General features: G+C 45.1%; 1 protein-coding gene across 1 annotated transcript in view; it reads left to right on the forward strand.

Moving 5' to 3' along the window:
• The window catches only part of LOC123772757 (uncharacterized), a gene marked incomplete in the record, with an annotated part of 455,577 nt that extends 436,814 nt beyond the window's left edge, over positions 1-18,763 (forward strand). Inside the window, 1 exon segment of the mRNA XM_069303388.1 lies at positions 16,764-18,763. Coding sequence (XP_069159489.1) covers positions 16,764-17,954 — 1,191 coding nt within the window.
• Positions 18,764-22,722: the final 3,959 nt, after the last annotated feature.

Below are 22,722 nucleotides of genomic sequence, written 5' to 3' on the forward strand. Positions count from 1 at the left end.
CCCATGGAGCAGTGATAAAGCACTTGCCCAGCACTTCGCGAGGGCTTTGGTCTGGGTTCGTATCCCGGCCAGGGAGGATTTACTGGACACCACCAATCGTTAACTGTAGCCTCTGTTCACCCAGCAGTGAATGGGTACCTGGTTGTTAAACGATTTGGCGGGTCGAATTCCAGGAAAAATAAGGATTAAGGACCTGCCCGAAACTATGCGTCTTAGTGGCGGCTTTACAAGAATGTAAGAACTCTTTTTTATATATAAATATAAATAAATAAAAAGCATCAGCTCCTGGAGACATAGACAAAGCGGCAAAAACTGTATGATCAGAAGATGGAGTACATGGAAGTTGGCATTACAAACTACGAATATTCCATTGAATAATATACATTGTTAAAAATAGAGATAACAGAAACAGAGATCACAAGGGGAACAACAACGGCAAAGAAGAACACAGTATACTAGATAGGATCAGGATCAGGTTCAGTGAAATTAGGGTTACAATGCATAGATAAATCTACCAAAGACGATTGAGTCAAGGGTAGACCAGAGGTGGACTAACAGAATATGGAGTGAGAGGAGACATTGGAGACGGGCGGTCAAGAAATTGGGGTGAGAAAGAAGAGAAACAGGGGAGTGCACTTGATCAAGGGAAGCACCTGAGAGAGAATCAAGGGCTACGGGAATCTCTATAGCCGAGACAGGCGACTATAGCACTGAAATGGGAGGAGACGGTGGGACAGAGTCGGAAGGGGAAAGCAAGATTTGCATTGATGCCTTCTGACCCACCGGGAAGGAAGGTGAGGAGCCAGGTTTACGTTTCTGACTTAGAGAGACATACCCGCAGCAGTGTACGGGGCGACAACCTCCACAGTCTCAACAGAAGAGGAAGAACGAGAGCGGTCAACACAAGGACGGCTGGAAGTAGGATGGACAATGGCCTGGATGTCATCATCAATCATTGAGAGTTAGTGGGCCTTCTCCAGTGATGTGATTTGGGATCAGAGCACTATCACACTGCTCTTGCTCCCACTACCATGCATCTATAGGGAGCCGGTCGGCCGAGCGGACAGCACGCTGGACTTGTGATCCTGTGGTCCTGGGTTCGATCCCAGGCGCCGGCGAGAAACAATGGGCAGAGTTTCTTTCACCCTATGCCCCTGTTACCTAGCAGTAAAATAAGTGCCTGGGTGTTTGTCAGCTGTCACGGGCTGCTTCCTGGGGGTGGAGGCCTGGTCGAGGACCGGGCCGCGGGGACACTAAAAGCCCCAAAATCACCTCAAGATAACCTCAAGATAGTCACAAACGCTACAAGGTTAGGGGCACGCCCCTTGATCATGCGTTCAGTAAAATCGATCTTCTGAAGCTTCTTAAGGACGTTGGTGGAGTAACACCTTTCGACGTCGGACAGGAAGGCACCGACTTTGTATTCTTCTTCTCGTCAGAGGAGAACCTCGACGTGCTGCTCCATTAAAAAACCAAGTTTCGCACCAAACACCAACTCTGCCTAAACTTTCCACGTATATACATTGCTGCACAAACTGTATTCGTCGGTAAGATCAGCCAATGGGCCAGGGAACAGGAAAAGGTATCTAGAGATTTGATGTCCGACATTGAGGACACAAACCCCGGTATGGAAGTGCATACGACACAATTCGTCAAGGGCCTCAACCTGAAGATTACATTTACAACCATAGCTGTGGCCACCCTGGCTACCACAAATGGTATCTACTGCTTCGGCATCCACGTTCCATCCAGTGTCTCTGGTGCTACGAATACTCCTACCCCACCAACAAGTGTCAACAGCCCATCCAGAAATGCAGCATTTGCACCAAGAAACACCACAATACCATCTGCACTTCGAAAATGCCACGTTGCTTGCTCTGCGACAGCAATCACCCTGCAATTTCCCAATTGATGCCCCCGCAGACAAGAGGCTATCAAGAATCTGGAAAAAGCCAAATCCTCTTCTGCAACTAGCACCAACTCAAGCACTTCGGCTCCACCCAACCAATCACAAGCCGAGCCACCCTTCAACGTTCAAGCCGCTATTTTCCCGCAGCTTCCAGGAGGAAAATTCACTGCTCACCAGCCTGAAGCCACGAAACACCAGTCCAGTCAATGGGGTCCCAGCTCCCGGACCGCCAGCCATTCTCTGAACCAGCAGTCGCCACCCACATCTCACCCCAGACCAATCACTGTACAGCACTGTACATGCTTTAACAACGACGGCAAGGATGATTGCCGGCTCCAACCCACAGGCATTTGTGAAGGTCTTGAATATTCTCTACTCTGCTAATGATCTCCCCAACCGTCACTGTACCAGACGCAGTCTACACCACCTTGATGCCAGCCACAAGTTCTCCTCCAGCTGCTGACCCGGTCATCGAGGGGACACGACCACCCTTACTGACCTGCTATTCGCAGTTGCAATGTCCGCTACGGCAGCTACTACAACGGAGCCGCCGCCTTCTCATCCATCGACATCTGTTACAGTTCCACCCATCGTCTGTGAGCTCACAGAACCTTCTGCTTCAGCGACAGGACCTACTGCTGCAACTCAACCTTCAATTGCCTATAGCAACTTGGATTCAGCTGATTCATCAGACGACATCTCAGTTGGGACTTCATACTCTCCTCAAAGAATCAACCGAGAGGACTACCAAACCAACAAAACTCGAACGCCAGTACTACCATTTAAACACGAAGCAAGACCTACATGAAGACTAAAGACCCTAACAAGAAGAAAAAGAAGTCAAAACATCGGTAAGAAGAATGAAGAAAGAAGATTGCATCTACCAACACACCATCAAGTCAACATCGACAAGACTGAACCACTCCTCCTTGCCCTCAACTCGCCATCAAGCCTCCCAGGTCGCCAAGCAGCCTGATGCCTTATGAATAAAGAAGAAAATTGGATAAAATACTAAAAGACAAACGACCACTCCAATCCACAGTGGACAGGCCACTGATCTTTCTGCCCCTCTCATCGCCGCCCTCTTCCTGTTTCCTGGGATTTCATCCTTGTCCTCAAGTTCTTCGATCCCCAGCTTGCCAAACCCTTTGGTCCGGAAGCCCAGAAGCTGGCCTGGATGAACAGGGGTTGTGGAGGGGCAAAAGACAGAGGGGCAGGCTGAGAAGAACGATGGGGTCGAGAAGAGAAAGAAGGAACAGGGATGATGGAGGAGGTGGGGAAATGACACAAAGACAACAAGAGGGAGAAGACCGGGCAGGAAGGAAACACCAGGTGTGGAACTTTGAGGAAAACCATCGGTTTCAGAACGAAGAGGAGCTGAAGGCGGGGAGGTGGTGGAGGTGTTGAGGTCCAAGGACTGGAAACGGTTATGGAATTGAGAAAGTGGGAGAGGTTGAGAAGTGGAACGCAACACACAACCATAAGACATGTTGGAGAAAGAGGGAAGACGGCGAACGTGGCGTCTCGCCTCGGGGAAATATAAATGATCGCAATGTTTTAAATTGAGGATAACTTCCTCAAATTTGTAGTGTACACATGTGTGGGGAGAAGGCAGGGTCGGCGTCACCGCCATTAATGCAGCAATCCTGGGAAGAAGAGCACTCCGTCTTAGAATGACCCAAGTCTCCACACAAGGGGCATAGAGACCTCACTTGTGCACCTGAAGGGACCATGCCCCAATCTCCAGCACTTATTACAGAGGCAAGGAGATTGAATGTACTTGAAGAGAGGGCAAACCCGCTTCGAGTCTTATAGTTTTAATCCTGGGCCACAGAGCGGCTCCCAGAGCAGTTCTCATAGCATTGTTTTGTGCTACTTCAAGCTTTTTTCCACTGTTGTTGTGATAGGCTTGCTAGTGTAAATGTGGCTCTGAAGATCCTCTCTTCAAGAAAGAATATCTCAAAGAACAGCTACAATTATGAGTAAGATAAGTGTTTCCCCTGATCCAGTCCCATTACGACAGGCCTTGGTGGTTGGTCTTGGCTAAAACAACGGAAACTCTTGGGCTGCCAGAGAAGGAGAAGTCCTAAACAAACTACAATTAAAAAACATTATCCTTGATAGAGGAGGTGATCATCCGCACCCAAACTACACTTGTTCCCCACCGTGGGAGGAGCCTACCTACAAAATAGTTATAAAAATTCTCTCAATGAAAAAGGCTGCCTATGATCCAACAATCTTAAGGCGCATCATAGAAAAGCAAATGAGCAGCATAGCAATAGCAGGAGCCACCCATATCTTCACAGACGGATCGGTTAACACAGAATATGAGAGTGCTGGCGCTGCTCTTTGCACGGCCAGCGTACAGGCATATTGGAGACTGGGAGGACTAGTATCATCAACCCAAACTGAGCTGTTTGCCATACAACAGGCAAACACTCAATTGAACAAAACAAAACATGATTGAACAAAACACTCAAAATGTAATCGTACACACAGACTCAAAAGCAGCACTTCAAATATTAGGAAAAAGGCAGTGGAAAGACAACATGGAAATAATTACCACCATTTTGTATCTTTGAGCAGTCGCTAAAGGCAAAAGGCTCACCATAACCCTAAACTGGATCCCATCCCATGTTGGAATCCCATTAAATGAGAAAGCCGATGAAATTGCTAAATTAGCAACTCGTCATCCAGTGATACATAAAACAATCCAACCCAGCCTAGAGAACATAAAATCTTCACCACCAAAAACCTCAAGTCACAACAAAGCCGACCTACACCAGAGAGTAGCTGAAGGTTCGCCATCTGCAACATGGTATCTTCAGGACACCAAGTTAAAAAGGTTAAATATCCCAAAAGGAATCCACAGGGAAATAGCAGTTAGGTTTTATAGACTACGTCTAGGTTACAGATGCAACTGGGAGAATTGTGAACCCCGACAGAGAGAATGCATCTTCTGCCAAACTGTCACAAAAAAGCCATTACTTCACTATCTCCTGGAATATGAAGCAACTAACGATCTTAGAAGAGCTTTAAGAGTCCCTGAATCTTGCAGTAACCACCCTGAAGCCATCAACACAGCCACTCTTCTGGTCAACAAAGGTGTCCAGCAGCTGGACACCCTCATAAATATTGTCAAGCATTACCCTCTCCCGTGATAGCAGCCTGACGATTCAATGTGACCTCAACACACAGTATACATTCACTAAAAAACAAAAAATCTACCACTTACGGGCTATTCATGCCCGTGCAACCTCTTGGGTGGCTAAATCTTCATCAACCAGTCAATCAAACGGGATGTACTCCTGAACGGAGCACCAGCAAGGATTACGGAAGACAGAAGGGACCTACGATCAAGTGATGTTTACTACGCCAAGAGGATGACGACCACGGAGGCGGTCGAGAGAATGTATCAGTATCGAGGAGAGACTGGCCTTAAGCCTCGAGGATATGTTAATAATTAGCTTGCAACTGACCTCAACCTGGCCAGCTGGCAACATCACTTCACCCCCTTCCTTGGCCGGCTACCAGCAACACCCCTCCACCCGATGGGGAGGTGGGAGGGGGGTGTTTGTTGCTGGTAGCCGGCCAAGAAGGGGGGTGTTGATGGTAGCCGGCCAAGAAGGGGGGTGTTGATGGTAGCCGGCCAAGGATTGGGGTGTTGCTGGTAGCCAGCCAAGGATTGGGGTGTTGCTGGTAGCCAGCCAAGGATTGGGGTGTTGCTGGTAGGCGGCCAAGGATTGGGGTGTTGCTGGCAGCCGGCCAAGGATTGGGGTGTTGCTAGCAGCCGGCCAAGGATTGGGGTGTTGCTAGCAGCCGGCCAAGGATTGGGGTGTTGCTAGCAGCCGGCCAAGGATTGGGGTGTTGCTAGCAGCCGGCCAAGGATTGGGGTGTTGCTAGCAGCCGGCCAAGGATTGGGGTGTTGCTAGCAGCCGGCCAAGGATTGGGGTGTTGCTAGCAGCCGGCCAAGGATTGGGGTGTTGCTGGTAGGCGGCCAAGGATTTGGGTGTTGCTGGCAGCCGGCCAAGGATTGGGGTGTTGCTAGCAGCCGGCCAAGGATTGGGGTGTTGCTAGCAGCCGGCCAAGGATTGGGGTGTTGCTAGCAGCCGGCCAAGGATTGGGGTGTTGCTGGCAGCCGGCCAAGGATTGGGGTGTTGCTGGTAGGCGGCCAAGGATTGGGGTGTTGCTAGCAGCCGGCCAAGGATTGGGGTGTTGCTGGCAGCCGGCCAAGGATTGGGGTGTTGCTGGTAGCCGGCCAATGGGGAGGGGGGGGCAGTGATGTTGCCATCCGACCAGGGCTACGTCAGTTCCAGGTTAATTATTAATCAGGTAACTATTAGCTAAGTCTTCTGGGCAAGTTGCAGAGTTGTGTCTCCAGAGAGACAACTCCCTCCACGGTATTCCTCCCTCTTCCTTACCTCATTATTATCCATATTTCCCCCTTCTCTTACTTACTTTTATCCACATTCCTCCCTTCCTCTTACATTATTGTTCCCGGCTGTTTCTTTGTCTTTTCTTTGCCATCATCTTCTATATCCTTAATCATATTTTCATCTTCTCTCTCCTATCTCTGATTAATTTATCCCAACCCACAACTCTCTCTCATTTACCAAAGTGAATTAAATTAACAGAACTCTCTCGAACACGTCCATGGAAAACAAAAATCCCAACACCCAACTCGTCCTCGGGTGAGTGCCAGCGTGCACTATGGGGGAGTACATTGAGGCAAGCTAGCAAGAACTTAGCAGTAAGACATAAGTTGGAGGATCCATGCTGGAACGACTTGGTGTCTTGAGATAACTGTAAATCTATTCCTATACCCATACCCAACAGTGACTGTGGGCTCTACACTGTAGTCTGCACAGTGACTGTGGGCTCTACACTGTAGTCTGCACAGTGACTGTGGGCTCTACACTGTAGTCTGCACAGTGACTGTGGGCTCTACACTGTAGTCTGCACAGTGACTGTGGGCTCTACACTGTAGTCTGCACAGTGACTGTGGGCTCTACACTGTAGTCTGCACAGTGAATGGAGGCACTGTCAGGCAGTCTCTCACTTTTCCAATCATCCATTTATGTATTATTTTTTTCTATACAAGAGTTCTTATATTCTTGTCCTTGACCGTGGTGCAGGCTGCTGACGGAGGACAAGCGAGAGAAGTACTACCGAGCGGAGGTACAGAACAAGGTGTACCGGCGGGAGGTGGTGAAGCTGGACCAGGAGCTACACAAGCTGCACCGCTGGCTCGAGGCTCCAGACAGCCCCTCCTCCTCCACGAGGTCTCTCGACCTCACCATGAAGAAGGTATAGTGGCCAGGGCACAAAACTGCCTGGGGGGGATAAGTTGAACAATAAACACTCTTAAAACAAGTAGATATAATATATATAATTATATATATATATTATATATATTATATATATATATATATATATATATATATATATATATATATATATATATATATATATATATATATATATATATATATATATATCACGAAAATAAACACGTGATTAAGAATGTGACAATGTCAGACCACGGAGGAAAAATGAAACAGGAAATTTCCTTAAGTACTTTCGTATATTAAATACATCTTCAGAAGGTCATTTTACAGATCGAGTGATGGGTATAAATAGGCAGGAAGGAGTGGTGAAGTAAGGTGAGGTACAATACTTGGACAAGTATTGTACCTCACCTTACTTCACCACTCCTTCCTGCCTATTTATACCCATCACTCGATCTGTAAAATGACCTTCTGAAGATGTATTTAATATACGAAAGTACTTAAGGAAATTTCCTGTTTCATTTTTCCTCCGTGGTCTGACATTGTCATATATATATATATATATATAATATATATATATATATATATAATTTATATATATATATATATATATATATATATATATATATATATATATATATATATATATATATATAAATATATCCATTCCTGCCTCTGATGTTTTCACTTTGAAACATTCTGTATGCCACCTGGACATATTCAGGTCATGTGATACGCTGAATGAGCTGTGAAGGTGTGTGTATTTGGGGAAAGGTCGACATATATGTACTGGTGTACTACAACATATAAATAGGGATGTGATCCATTGACCCCTATTGTGAGGGTGGTAACGCTGCTGGTCACGGTGTTATGTCATTAACTTGGCCTATCGTGTGCAAAGTATGAGCAGAATTTGTTATTAATTTTGGCAAGATTTGTACCTAATGTTTTACGATATAGTAAGAAAAACGTTTTTTTTTTAATATACATACATACACACACACAAATAAGCTTGAATGGTCGTCAAGCAAATATGCAACAGAAAACGCCTTACCTTGAAGGATTCGAACCCAGACAGCTATGACTCCATGCACTTTTGGCGTGTCCAGTACTTTAACTGCTAGGCCACACTGACTGTTCAAAAGAAAGACTGTTCATGTAAACTTCCTCGTTGAGGATCACACTATACAGCTTAAGGAGACAGCTGACGCCGAACTATCAGGGAACACTACCCCCCACAAATACCCTCACTGAGTGCAAGTGTCCCAACATCCTCCTAGAACAAATCAGAATGAAGCTCTAGGAGACTCAAGAAATGCATGACAGAAGCCAAGTGTGAACAAGTACGAAGGTCATCAGCAAACAGAGCAGCCGACAGCTAGGAGGCACCACGGACGAAACCTCCCGCCAGTCAAACGTGCAGGAATGGCAAAACCCGCACCAAGCCCAAAGGGTAAACAATGGACAGTCTGACAGCCAGCATGACTTATCTCTTGACACACCCAATAATGGGAGGAAAAAGCAAACTCAAAAGAGGCCGGATTCATAACCGGCGCGAAAACCAGGTCGCGCAGAAGGGAAGCATGAAGTGCCTCCAGAGCCTCTACCAGGGAAACCCAGGAGGAAGGAAACATCCAGAAGGGCGAGTCCAAAGCACCCAAAGGCATTAGGAAACTAACGCTGTGGGTAGCTGCATGCAACTCAAACAGGAAAGGAGGATAAGAAAACCCCCCTTTCCCTGCAACAAAAGACCTTTCGTAGAAGGCACGGAGGCCCACAAAGGGTTAGACGAAACCCAAGGGCCCAAAACTGACTCTCCTCGAGCCCCGGAGACTGCAGAAAGGGGTCCAGGAGCTGAGCTCTCACCCACGCCCACTGCCTGGGAAGGAAAGCAGAGTCCACGGGAAAAGCTTTGATGGGGTGTGCTATGAAGACCCAGAAGCTTCGGTGGAATTTAGAAGCTCAATTGCCTCTGCAACTGTATCGGAAAAGGCAAACCCCAGATCCACCCAAGCCACATCCTGAGCTAAATCACGCCTCGATTTCGAAACCCTTAGACGTTTCGGAGCCGGAAGCAAGGGGTGGTGTGAGAACGGCGAACCCTGCTCACCAGAGAAGGAAGAGAAGGTATGGACAGAACCACAGTCGAATTTACCATCTCCCCAAAAAACCGACACTCCAAGTGTGGTAAATCCGGGGCATTCAACTGGGCACACAACCTAGACGGCTGCAACACAAAACCTTAAGTGTAAAGCGGTCACTGCCTGAAAACTCTGGATGTCAACAGAGGAATGGGTACAACAAATAAAATGGAGGGGGGACCATTCCCACATGACTCAGGACTACACCCAACCCCTCCTGTACCGAGGGGTTGTTCAGGGACGAAGTATCACGAACCCAACAGACATCATGGCGGTGGCAGAACATACGAACATCGCCCGGTGGCACACGCTACTAACAACCCTCAAGTCACACAAAGCAAGAGCAGGCTCGTAAGAAGTATCTAGTACAACTGAGCCCACAAGAGTTGTCCAGGACCTACAGGGTAAATGAACCGTGCAGGAAGCCCAGGCACTTGCAGTGCTATGCCGGTAACCCCTGAATAGTACAGGCAACCCTGGCTACTTTAAGCCAATGGAAAGGCCAAGGGGACAACATGGGGACTTCAACCACACATACCCTAGGTGGAGTATTTTCGCCTAATAAGGCGAAAAAGAAAAAACCCAAGCACAAAAGGGCGAAGTGACAACAATGACAAACAGAAAGCCCAAAACCCCCAGGGTGAAATGTCGGCGCACTTTTCCATTAGCTTAAGATGTAACTGGAGATGCATACCACAGTGCGCCCCCCAGCCAAAACCAACTCAAAGGAAAGACAGAGTCAAGGACCACCAGCTTACCTTAAGGGTGGGGAACCATCCCAAACAAGGTGACTCCTTAAAACGGAATGTCTCCCGAACACCCCCGAGAAGATAACCCTAACTGTGCAAGGGTAGCACTTAAGGTCCAAGTCTCAGCATCGTAGCATAAATAGGGAGAACAAAATATTGAATTATGTTTCAAACATATTCAAAAATAGTCAAAAATTAACAAACACAAGTGACAACTGAAATCCTATCTATGACTAAGCTATCACAATAGCATATAATAAAGTATTTTAATAACTAATTTCATGACAAAATTAAAAAATATTTTTTTTCACGATTTTTTTTTTTATTGTTTATCGGGCGATTTGCATCAAACTTATACACCTTACAAACCTATCTGCAAGGGTGCCAATTTTAGTGGAAATTGGTTGATGTCAACCTCAACCACAAGTGGCAGAATCTGACTTCATTTATTTTCAGTTATGGTCAAGTAACATAAAATTTCTAGTCCTCTTTCATTTTTTATTCAATTTATATGAAACTTACACCTTACATGTAGAGTTTACGTCTCTACAATCTCTCTAAAACATTTTATTCCTAAGTTCATTTAATGATTTTAAAAATATTTGCAAACATGAAATATTGGCATAAATTTTGGGGGAACTTTGACTGTTTGTATTAGTAAAACTAAACATATTTTGGATAATCCCCTTTGACAAATCGTTTATTATATGCTAATGTGATAAAAGAGTGTCATAGAAAAGATTTCATTTGAAATTTGTGGTTGTACTGATTTATTGAAAATGTGTAAAATTCGTTGAAAAAAAACTCCCCCCCCCCCTTTCTGTTTAGGGGTTTGATACTGAAACTTGGACCAGTTGCAGCCATTTTCATACACAACTAGCAAATAAAATTTGATTGAACTTGAACAACTTTTACCTTTTCCATCATAATGGCTCCTTAAGGACTGCACAAGGAAGAGAACCCTGAGCACATGCAGCTCCAACACACTAAAACCTCCTCCTGGCTTATGCTAAGTAAATTCATATAAAAACAGCCTCAGAGCAGGGTGTTACGGCCTCACTTAGCCAATAACCGGATTCTTTCCATTCAAACTTTCTATTGTGCCTTAATGACTCTTCTTACCAGATCAGAGTCATAGGTAAGTTATTAAGAATGGCATAATACTCAGTCCAACGGGAATGAGGGTAAACAGCACTAAACAAAATCATCACTACATGTACTTAATTATATGCACTTATGTACATAACAATGCAGGTGTCACTTTCACACAGAACACTACAAAAGAACTTTTGCGATCTTAAATCCTGGCAAGTTCACTTCTATCTTCTATTATACTACACTCAAGGTACCTTCTCTGACTCTTTCGCCTACGGTACTCACGCCGGCGAGTCCACCGTTCTCAGTAAATCATGGGCCAGTTCCCCACAGTATTGTCACAGGGTCAAAACACCACTTCTACTCTCCAGCAACACGCTGGCTTGCTTCCCCTAAAAAGGCTTCGCCTATAAGCCTTAACTTAAAGGACAGACAGACATTAATTCCATCTCGTAACTTAACTGGACCATCCCGGGTTACGTCAGTTCAATCATCAATACTTCGCTGATTATCACAGACAAATCACAGTCCCCACTGACTCGGCCCACTCGGCCCACTGGACAAGTTTTGAGATCAGGACTGCCCTGGGTGAACTAACTCTTGTCGACCAAGGTACCCTCCACATTACTTCTAATGAGTAAAAATTGAATAGTAAGAAGGAAACTACACAGGTATCAGTAAGATCACAACCTTCCACCGGGGAACAGAAAATGGGCTCGGATGCGCTCAACAGATGACGTTGACATTGTCACACAGGGTTTCCAGAATCTTGATAGCCGAAAGTAGCGAACGTAAACAGCTGGCAATGCAATTGTGTTCCAAAGAGCCCAAGTGGACTACAGGTAGCACGAGGTCATTCTGCCTCAAAAGGCAAAACACCACTTAGCTGACGAAAGGAGACTGGAACCAGTGTGCCTAGGACAACGACCCAATACTATCAGAATAAAACTGTAACGTACATTTATGATACGTTGTTGGGTAGATTAGATACACATTGTTTAGTGAGTTTTCATATTTATTTAGTAGTCTTGATTACAGTAGTCGGTTGGTGGCATTGTCGTAAACGTTCAGACGGAGCTTGGAGCAGAGCAGAGAGCTGAGTGAGGCCGGAGTCGCGAAGCTCTGTGTGGGAGAGTGTGGCGGCTCGATTGGGAATTGCGAGTGTCTGAACTCGGGGAGGGAGAGCGTTGTAGCTCGATGCGGTCGTAGTCTGCTGTCTGCTGTGTCGAAGCTGTAGCGTCTTGGGTCGATTAGAACTACCTACACCGAGTACTACATTCTTGACTAGAGATTGTACTGGTTTGCTATTCTCAAATCGCTTGCTTATATACGGTGACTACACCTCACAATAAGATAGGAGGCTGGAAAAACCGTTACCTGTAAATAGGGATAGGATTATAGCTTACGTAGTTAATGCTAATTAAATATGCCTATTAAGATAATGAGATAATGGAGCGAGTATAAGTTTGCTCGCTACAAAACTGAGAAGTGGTGCAGGCCGGCTGACACAGTCCGCTTCCCTCCTCCCCACAGGCTAGAATGGGGGGAAGAGATGGATTTGTTTTAATTATTATGAGAGTTCTTTTGGGATTTTTTTGAGGCTGCAGTCTCGTTTAACCATCTAAAAGTCTGATTTGTTTTTCCTAACTTTCTGGGTGCTCCCCATGTGGTGGCAATTATGATTAACTTTAAATGTAAAGCATTCATAGGCCATCGCTCTCTGCACCTCTTTTTAGGGGCCAGATTCTGGTCCTCGATAGGTCAAAAAGAACTCCTCGAATGATGGTACCTAGTAGTATGGCACTGAATCACTGATAATAGCTTCAGGGAACCTCAAGGGGCTTCCCCCAGATTTTTTTTTTAATCAAATGGATAGAACGACCGAGAGTATTGATATAATAACAGATAGTATGGTCTTTGAACAGGAAGATTCTGCGTAACAAATCAAATATAGCCACAGAAATTCTACAGGAAAGGGATGGTTGGGTTGATCCCTCTGGACCCAAAAAAAAACAGTCACACACGAAAACAGGTTTTGACAGTCCCACACAAGAATTTTTTTGGAAACTGGAACGTGATGGAGACTGGAGACAGGGAGACTGCTGAGGTGGAGGAAAAATTTTCTGACAAAGCCGAGACCGGTAATCAGAGGCAATGTATCTGAAATGGAAGTGTTATTAACAGAGTACCACAGGATTCAGTTCTTGCACCAGTAATGTTCATTGTCTACATAAATAATCTACCAGAAGGAATACAGAATTATATGATGTTTTCTGACGATACTAAGGTACTAGGGAAGATAAGAAACTTAGACGATTGTCATGCTCTTCAAACTGGCCTAGATAAAATAAGTGCTTGGAGCACCATATAGCAAATGGAATTCATTGTAAATAAATACCATGTTATGGACCATGGAAGAGGAGAAAATAGACCAGACACAACTTACTGTAATAAAGTGTCACTAGATGAACACATAAAGGACATTGTGTGTGAGGAGCATAGGCTGTGCTTTACAACTTCAGAATTGCTTTTATTCACATGGATGACGAAATACTGAAAAAGCTGTTTCTCAACTGCAGTAGTTGAATGGCGCCCATATCACAAAAAGCACGTCAATAAACTGAAAAAGGTGCAAAGGCATGTTACAAAATGGCTTTTGTAGCATGTTCTCCAGAACTGAAAAACAAGAGCTATGAAGAAAGGCTACAGACATTAATTATGTCAAAACTAGAAAATAGAAAAAAAGAGGCAATACGTCACCTCTTATAAAATAATAACATGAATCTACCAAATTGACAAAGAAGAATTCCTGAAACCAACAACTTCAGGAACAAGAGGTCATAGATTTAGACTAAATAGACAAAGGTGCCAAAAAATATTAGAAAGTTTTATTTTACAAACCGAGTGGTAGACAGTTGAAACAAGTGAAAAAGTGGTGGAGATCAAAACCATCAGCAGTTTCAAAGTGTTATATGACAGAGTGCTGGGAAGACGGGACACCACGAGCGTAGCTCTCATCCTGTAACTACACTAAGGTAATTACATACACGCTAGATAGGTTACTCAGGTTGACCCAGTGACTCAGTTGATCTGGTGTTGGGTATCTGGAACTTTAACTCAAATGTAAGAATATTTAATTAAGAAAATCGATATATTCAAAGGACCACTCACTTTTGAGAAAAGAGGGAAAACAAATAAAGAGATTATAAGACTGACACTGTAGAACCTAGCCTATGTATGTTAGATTATTTAGCAATTATTTAAAGAGCATGAATGGACTGTAATAATAATTAATAGTGAGTTAAAATCCTCAAACATCAACATTGGGGGAGCATTACTAGAAATTCATATATATCTAGGCACTAGTGTGATTCGTCACCAGTTCATTAATGATGTTAGTAAAGGTTCTAGAATCCGAATTGAATGTAGATTCTAAAAGATCATAAGATAATAAATGATCAAATCTATGAAATATTAGGTGCAAATTTATTGAGCATTGAACAGTAAATTATTGAGTTATGTTACTCCTCTTGAATATTATATGCATAAAAGGTACATATTAAATAATGCTAGCACGAGTCAAAAATTCTACGATAGAAATTAGAGAGGCTTAGCTGTATGACGACTTCACTAAACCCGCTTCACTAGTGGTAGCCGTGATCACATCGTCCAGATAAGGCAGAAACACCAGTGGTGAACATCATAGGTGGAGGAAGGAATGCCTGGTTGGTCCTCGCCTACACGCTGTAATCAGGGAAAATTGAGTAACATTTGACTAGGCTAGAAAATTATTCCAATATTCACTGAAATTGGAGAATAAATTTGAAAGAAACTAACGTTGTGTTTGTGGTCGGCGAATATCCTAACGACAGGCTACCCACAGTAATAAACTATAGAATGATGCATTAAACTACAATATATACTTAACGTAGGCATGTTGGAACACTTGGGTCAGCCGGTATCGCGTCTGCAAGTCCTCGACGTTCACTGTTGTGGACGATTAATTGCGGGACGTAACTATCTTCATAGACGCGTATTTAAACAACAACTAGTGTTGTTAGACCACGTGATCTTAATGTAAAGACGCCTCCTCTCAGGTCTCAGAGCAAGAGTAGAATGCGCCCTTGGTCAATTAAAGGCAATGACCGATCTTCAGGCCAGTTAAACGCAATGACCGTAATGATGGGCACAGACGCTGTTCAGAACACGCCTCACAGGGGAATGTTTCTCCCTTGCACGCTGCTAATATGGCGTCTCTAGTCGGAGTCTCAGCAGCAAGTGACGCTCTCCTTCTTCCCTGGCTGCGATACGCATGCGCAGCCCGCTCAAAGCATTCTCGAGCTTAAAGTATTTTATTTTACTTATAATTAATCGGGGGGAGTACGGACTAGTGACAAGTGCTTATGTCACTAATAAATGTATTAAGGTGCAATATATTTTGCACAATGCAAGTCAGCTTATTAAGAGAGCTTTAACAAATTTTATATAAATCGTTTTATACTGTAATAATTTCCACTGTAGTTATTAATACACCTAAATGAACGAGTTCAGTAAGCAATAATATACTACGTAAATAATCAACTAAATAAACGATTATCCTTAGTAAAGGAATGTAATTAAGTAAACTGTTTAGATGTAACTAAATGTGTAGAGATTCATGTTTCAGCCCGTCGTTCCTCACGGCGTCACTCTGTCGTTCCTCACGTCGTCACTCTGTCGTTCCTCACGTCGTCACTCTGTCGTTCCTCACGTCGTCACTCTGACGTGGAAGAATTTGGCAAACATGGTTTCGCAGTGGAAACATTAATTGAATTAATTCTACATATTAGTAGTTTTAGTAATTACTGCAGGTTAATACAATAATGATGCATTATAATACAATAATGATGTATTAGTGTTGGAAACTTTCCAACATCTGGCACCGTTAAAAAAATAATGTAAAATTATGAGAAATAATTAAAATAAATGTAAACATGTGCCCAATCATCTCTCTCTCTCTCCCTCTCTCCCTCTCTCCCTCTCTCTCTCTCTCTCTCTCTCTCTCTCTCTCTCTCTCTCTCTCTCTCTCTCTCTCTCTCTCTCTCTCTCTCTCTCTCTCTCTCTCTCTCCCTCTCTCTCCCTCTCTCTCCCTCTCTCTCTCTCTCTCTCTCTCTCTCTCTCTCTCTCTCTCTCTCTCTCTCTCTCTCTCTCTCTCTCTCTCTCTCTCTCTCTCTCTCTCCCTCTCTCTCTCTCTCTCCCTCTCTCTCTCTCTCTCTCTCATCATTGGGCACAACATGAGACCATGTCATGGTGTACTTATTTCAGTGGTGCGGACACTCACTGATGCACTGTGGTGCACCCACCACTGATGAGCACATACCCCACGACACTCACTATCTAAACGTTACTCGAGACTAGCCCCAAGCATCTGGCCTCGAACCTTGGACAAATAGCACTCTACTTTATAGATATGGATTATTATTATTATTATTATTATTATTATTATTATTATTATTATTATTGTTAATTATTTATAATCTTATATTCTTGTCAAAGTTCTATACTTCATAATTTAAAACTAATTCCTATAAATTATTTTCAGGGGTCTGTATCTTCGACTGCTTCAGACAGTGAGAGAGCTGGTGGTGAGAGGATTGTGGGAGATGGTGGTGGCGTTGACAGCGCTGATGGTGGTGGCGGGGTAGCAGAGGATGACGTCCCTGGTGGGGGAGATAATGGTGGTGGCGGCCAAGCATTTGGGGAGGTGCTGGTAGCGCCTCACACCCAGTACCTTCAGAGCGACGACACCACTGTCAGGAGGGTGAAGAGGGAGAGACTGTTTCGCTCGCTTCACCGGTCCTTACCCTCTCTCACAATGGTCTGTCCTCCTCGGAGACCCTCAGACACCCGCCTCCCTGCGGATGGTGCAGAAGATGAAGAGAAAAATACGCAATTCAGCCCCTCACAAATATTTTTTGATGCTCAAAGGTTTCACGAGGACCAAGAAGAAGCTCGAAGACAAGCTGAAGAGGAGGAGGAGGATGACAATGAAGGTTCTCCCAGACTAGGAGCATTCCCTGCCTCTCCTCACCCTCTTCAACGTTCAAGACTAGTGAAGAGAAGTCCCATCAAGTCACGGACAGAGCCAGAGGATGAGGGAATAGTTGATCTTCGTTACACTCTTAACTTCTCCACTCCACTTCTTCATGGTGTCACAGAGGCCGACCTTCCATTTTCAATTAGCACCCATGTGCAGCACGGCCCTCGCGTCTCCTTCCTGGAGCAGGACACCCACCATACTTATGTCTCAAGTCCCGAGATTCGAAAGTCTTCTCTGAACACCTGCCCTTTTTCGACTCCTGAAGTGCGTAGATCGAAGAATACCTGCTCTTCGACAGACATTCGTCTTCAGATTGAGTGTTCGGGCATTATTCAGGACGAAAAATTATCTCCTGTCGTGGAATACCGAGTAAATGACTTGGATGTGTTGTGCCCTTTTGGCCAGAGATTGAAACCCCGGAACTATGAGACGTCAACCCCGCCTGATGGTTCCCTGTGCCAGGAGAGCAGGGGGCCCTCAGACACTAGGAGACACACCTCCAATGGTGCTGTCAACAGGAGGCCCCTGACTGGCAGTTCCAACCCCAACGTAAGACAGGCACACGGAAAGGCTCCTAAGAGAAATGATAATAAACCAGCGGGTGATAATTCTACCATATCAAGCTCCTCTAGATCTAGTGGTCATATTTTTTCTGCAGTAATTGTTCATCATGTAGCAAATGTTCACATGTAATGGGGTCCCACCTGTAGTGAATGTTCACATGTACTGGGTCTCACCTGTAGCGAATGTTCACATGTAATGGGGTCCCACCTGTAGTGAATGTTTACATGTACTGGGGTCCCACCTGTAGTGAATGTTCACATGTACTGGGTCTCACCTGTAGCGAATGTTCACATGTAATGAGTCCCACCTGTAGTGAATGTTCACATGTACTGTGTCTCACATGTACTGTGTCTCACCTGTAGCAAATGTTCATATGTAGTGGGGTCCCACCTGTAGCGAATGTTCACATGTACTGTGTCTCACCTGTAGCGAATGTTCACATGTAGTGGGTATCACATGTTGCAAATGTTCGCATGTAGTGCCTCTCGCCTGTATAGAATGTTCACATGTAATGAGTCTCACCTACAGCGACTGTTCGCATGTAGTGGATCTCACCTACAGCGAATGTTCGCATGTAGTGGATCTCACCTACAGCGAATGTTCGCATGTAGTGGATCTCACCTACAGCGAATGTTCGCATGTAGTAGATCTCACCTACAGCGAATGTTCGCATGTAGTGGATCTCACCTGCGGTGAATGTTCGCATGTAGTGGATCTCACCTGCGGTGAATGTTCGCATGTAGTGGATCTCACCTGCGGTGAATGTTCGCATGTAGTGGATCTCACCTGCGGTGAATGTTCGCATGTAGTGGATCTCACCTACAGCGAATGTTCACATGTAGTGGATCTCACCTACAGCGAATGTTCGCATGTAGTGGATCTCACCTACAGCGAATGTTCGCATGTAGTGGATCTCACCTGCGGTGAATGTTCGCATGTAGTGGATCTCACCTGCGGTGAATGTTCGCATGTAGTGGATCTCACCTGCGGTGAATGTTCGCATGTAGTGGATCTCACCTGCAGCGAATGTTCGCATGTAGTGGATCTCGCCTACAGCGAATGTTCGCATGTAGTGGATCTCACCTACAGCGAATGTTCGCATGTAGTGGATCTCACCTGCAGCGAATGTTCGCATGTAGTGGATCTCGCCTACAGCGAATGTTCGCATGTAGTGGATCTCACCTACAGCGAATGTTCGCATGTAGTGGATCTCACCTGCAGCGAATGTTCGCATGTAGTGGATCTCACCTGCGGTGAATGTTCGCATGTAGTGGATCTCACCTGCAGCGAATGTTCGCATGTAGTGGATCTCACCTACAGCGAATGTTCGCATGTAGTAGATCTCGCCTACAGCGAATGTTCGCATGTAGTGGATCTCACCTACAGCGAATGTTCGCATGTAGTGGATCTCACCTGCAGCGAATGTTCGCATGTAGTGGATCTCACCTACAGCGAATGTTCGCATGTAGTGGATCTCACCTACAGCGAATGTTCGCATGTAGTGGATCTCACCTACAGCGAATGTTCGCATGTAGTGGATCTCACCTGCGGTGAATGTTCGCATGTAGTGGATCTCACCTGCGGTGAATGTTCGCATGTAGTGGATCTCACCTGCAGCGAATGTTCGCATGTAGTGGATCTCACCTGCAGCGAATGTTCACCTGCAGTGGTATCACCTGCAGCGAATGTTTTATTGTATTTCTTGTATGTGGTTAAAGACCTATTTTTATTAGCCAAATATGCAGCACTTGAACTAATGTTGTGAGAACTCAACATAGCATAATGTTCCCACTCGTTATTCAGGTACATAAACACATGTACATAGAAAGGTATATAGGTAATACACAGACAAGGCACTGAAGCAAATGTGCAGTCATTCAGCTAATCGCATGGTGTATGGCAGCAAATTCTCCACATGAGAAGTTTTTGTACGATGTTCTTTTGCTGCACACATATACTGAGCGATGTTCTCTTGCTGCACACATATACTGAGCGATGTTCTCTTGCTGCACACACACACTGGGAGATGTTCTCTTGCTGCACACACACACTGGGAGATGTTCTCTTGCTGCACACACACACTGGGCGATGTTCTCTTGCTGCACACACACACACTGGGCGATGTTCTTTTCCTACATACACACACCGGGCGATGTTCTCTTGCTGCACACACACCGGGCGATGTTCTCTTGCTGCACACACACTGGGCGATGTTCTCTTGCTGCACACACACTGGGCGATGTTCTCTTGCTGCACACACACTGGGCGATGTTCTCTTGCTGCACACACACTGGGCGATGTTCTCTTGCTGCACACACACACTGGGAGATGTTCTCTTGCTGCACACACACACTGGGAGATGTTCTCTTGCTGCACACACACACTGGGCGATGTTCTCTTGCTGCACACACACACACTGGGCGATGTTCTCTTGCTACATACACACACCGGGCGATGTTCTCTTGCTGCACACACACCGGGCGATGTTCTCTTGCTGCACACACACTGGGCGATGTTCTCTTGCTGCACACACACACTGGGAGATGTTCTCTTGCTGCACACACACACTGGGCGATGTTCTCTTGCTGCACACACACACACTGGGCGATGTTCTCTTGCTGCACACACACACACTGGGCGATGTTCTCTTGCTACATACACACACCGGGCGATGTTCTCTTGCTGCACACACACCGGGCGATGTTCTCTTGCTGCACACACACTGGGCGATGTTCTCTTGCTGCACACACACACACTGGGAGATGTTCTCTTGCTGCACACACACACTGGGAGATGTTCTCTTGCTGCACACACACACTGGGCGATGTTCTCTTGCTGCACACACACACTGGGTGATGTTCTCTTGCTGCACACACACACACTGGGCGATGTTCTCTTGCTGCACACACACACTGGGCGATGTTCTCTTGCTGCAAACACACACTGGGCGATGTTCTCTTGCTGCACACACACACACTGGGCGATGTTCTCTTGCTGCACACACACACACACTGGGCGATGTTCTCTTGCTGCACACACACACACACTGGGCGATGTTCTCTTGCTGCACACACACACTGGGCGATGTTCTCTTGCTGCACACACACACTGGGCGATGTTCTCTTGCTGCACACACACACTGGGCGATGTTCTCTTGCTGCACACATACACACACTGGGCGATGTTCTCTTGCTGCACACACACACTGGGCGATGTTCTCTTGCTGCACATACACACTGGGCGATGTTCTCTTGCTGCATACACACACTGGGCGATGTTCTCTTGCTGCACATACACACTGGGCGATGTTCTCTTGCTGCATACACACACTGGGCGATGTTCTCTTGCTGCATACACACACTGGGCGATGTTCTCTTGCTGCACACACACACTGGGCGATGTTCTCTTGCTGCACACACACACTGGGAGATGTTCTCTTGCTACACACACGCACACACTGGGCGATGTTCTCTTGCTACACACACACACACACTGGGCGATGTTCTCTTGCTACACACACACACACACACACTGGGCGATGTTCTCTTGCTGCATACACACACTGGGCGATGTTCTCTTGCTACACACACACGCACCGGGCGATGTTCTCTTGCTACACACACACACACACTGGGCGATGTTCTCTTGCTACACACACACACACACACTGGGCGATGTTCTCTTGCTGCATACACACACTGGGCGATGTTCTCTTGCTGCACATACACACACACTGGGCGATGTTCTCTTGCTGCACACACACACTGGGCGATGTTCTCTTGCTACACACACACACACACACTGGGCGATGTTCTCTTGCTACACACACACACACACACACACTGGGCGATGTTCATGACTGCAGAAAATCGAACTGAAGGGGAGACACCCACCTTCTTTTGCATCAGTTAATGCCTATCTGTGTGGCTGATTTTATAAAGGAGTTAGTCCAATATTTTATATAGTATTTCATAGTAAGATTTTAATAATTAGGAAGTACATCCTAGTGAAGTATTTTCATATAAAGGTGGTGGTCGCATTCTGAATTGATGTTAAAGTTTAATTACATATCTGCACAGATATTCTTATTGTAAGTATACACAAATTATATTGGATATAGATGAACAATGTTGATCTATTTTGGACTTAACTGACAGGGTATCAGGGTCAGGTCATTTCTTTGTTCATAATGTGTTGTTTATCTATGTACATGACAGTCTGCTCTCTCTCTGTCTCTCTCTCTCTCTCTCTCTCTCTCTCTCTGTCTCTGTCTCTGTCTCTGTCTCTGTCTCTGTCTCTCTCTCTCTCTCTCTCTCTCTCTCTCTCTCTCTCTCTCTTTCTCAGCATCTTAATATTGACCAAACTCACACTATGTTAAAAATGTGTTGAATGATAGACACAAAACACTGTGGAAGAGCAAAGAGCTGCCATACAGGGGAATCACCTCTAATGTGAATGCCCATCTTCAATAGGCATATTATGATTTGTATCGAATCTTTTTCTATGAACATCTGAATGTGAGTTTAGTGAATGAGAGTGTTGTAATTGCAGTAACAGTGCCTGTACAGTGACAGGTACTATAGTCTCATAATTTCAGCAACCTGAGAGAGCTTTGTAGTCAAGATACCTTCACAACCTGAGAGAGAAGAGAGTAGGTTATTACATTTTAAATACCCAGTATTTTTTTAAGGCATATTCCACATCTAATGAGGCATGATTTGCTATTTACAATAATAGAATGTTCAGTATATATATATAACATAGTAATGGGAACCAGATTTAACTTGTTAGTTTACTTGGGTTCATTTTTTTATTTTCGTATTTTTTGTTTAAGTATTTTTGGCTGACAACTGCACCTGACAATGTTTTATTTTACCTATACACAACAGTGTTATTT

The sequence above is a fragment of the Procambarus clarkii genome, chromosome 50 (genome assembly GCF_040958095.1).
Source record: "Procambarus clarkii isolate CNS0578487 chromosome 50, FALCON_Pclarkii_2.0, whole genome shotgun sequence".
NCBI lineage: Eukaryota > Metazoa > Arthropoda > Malacostraca > Decapoda > Cambaridae > Procambarus > Procambarus clarkii.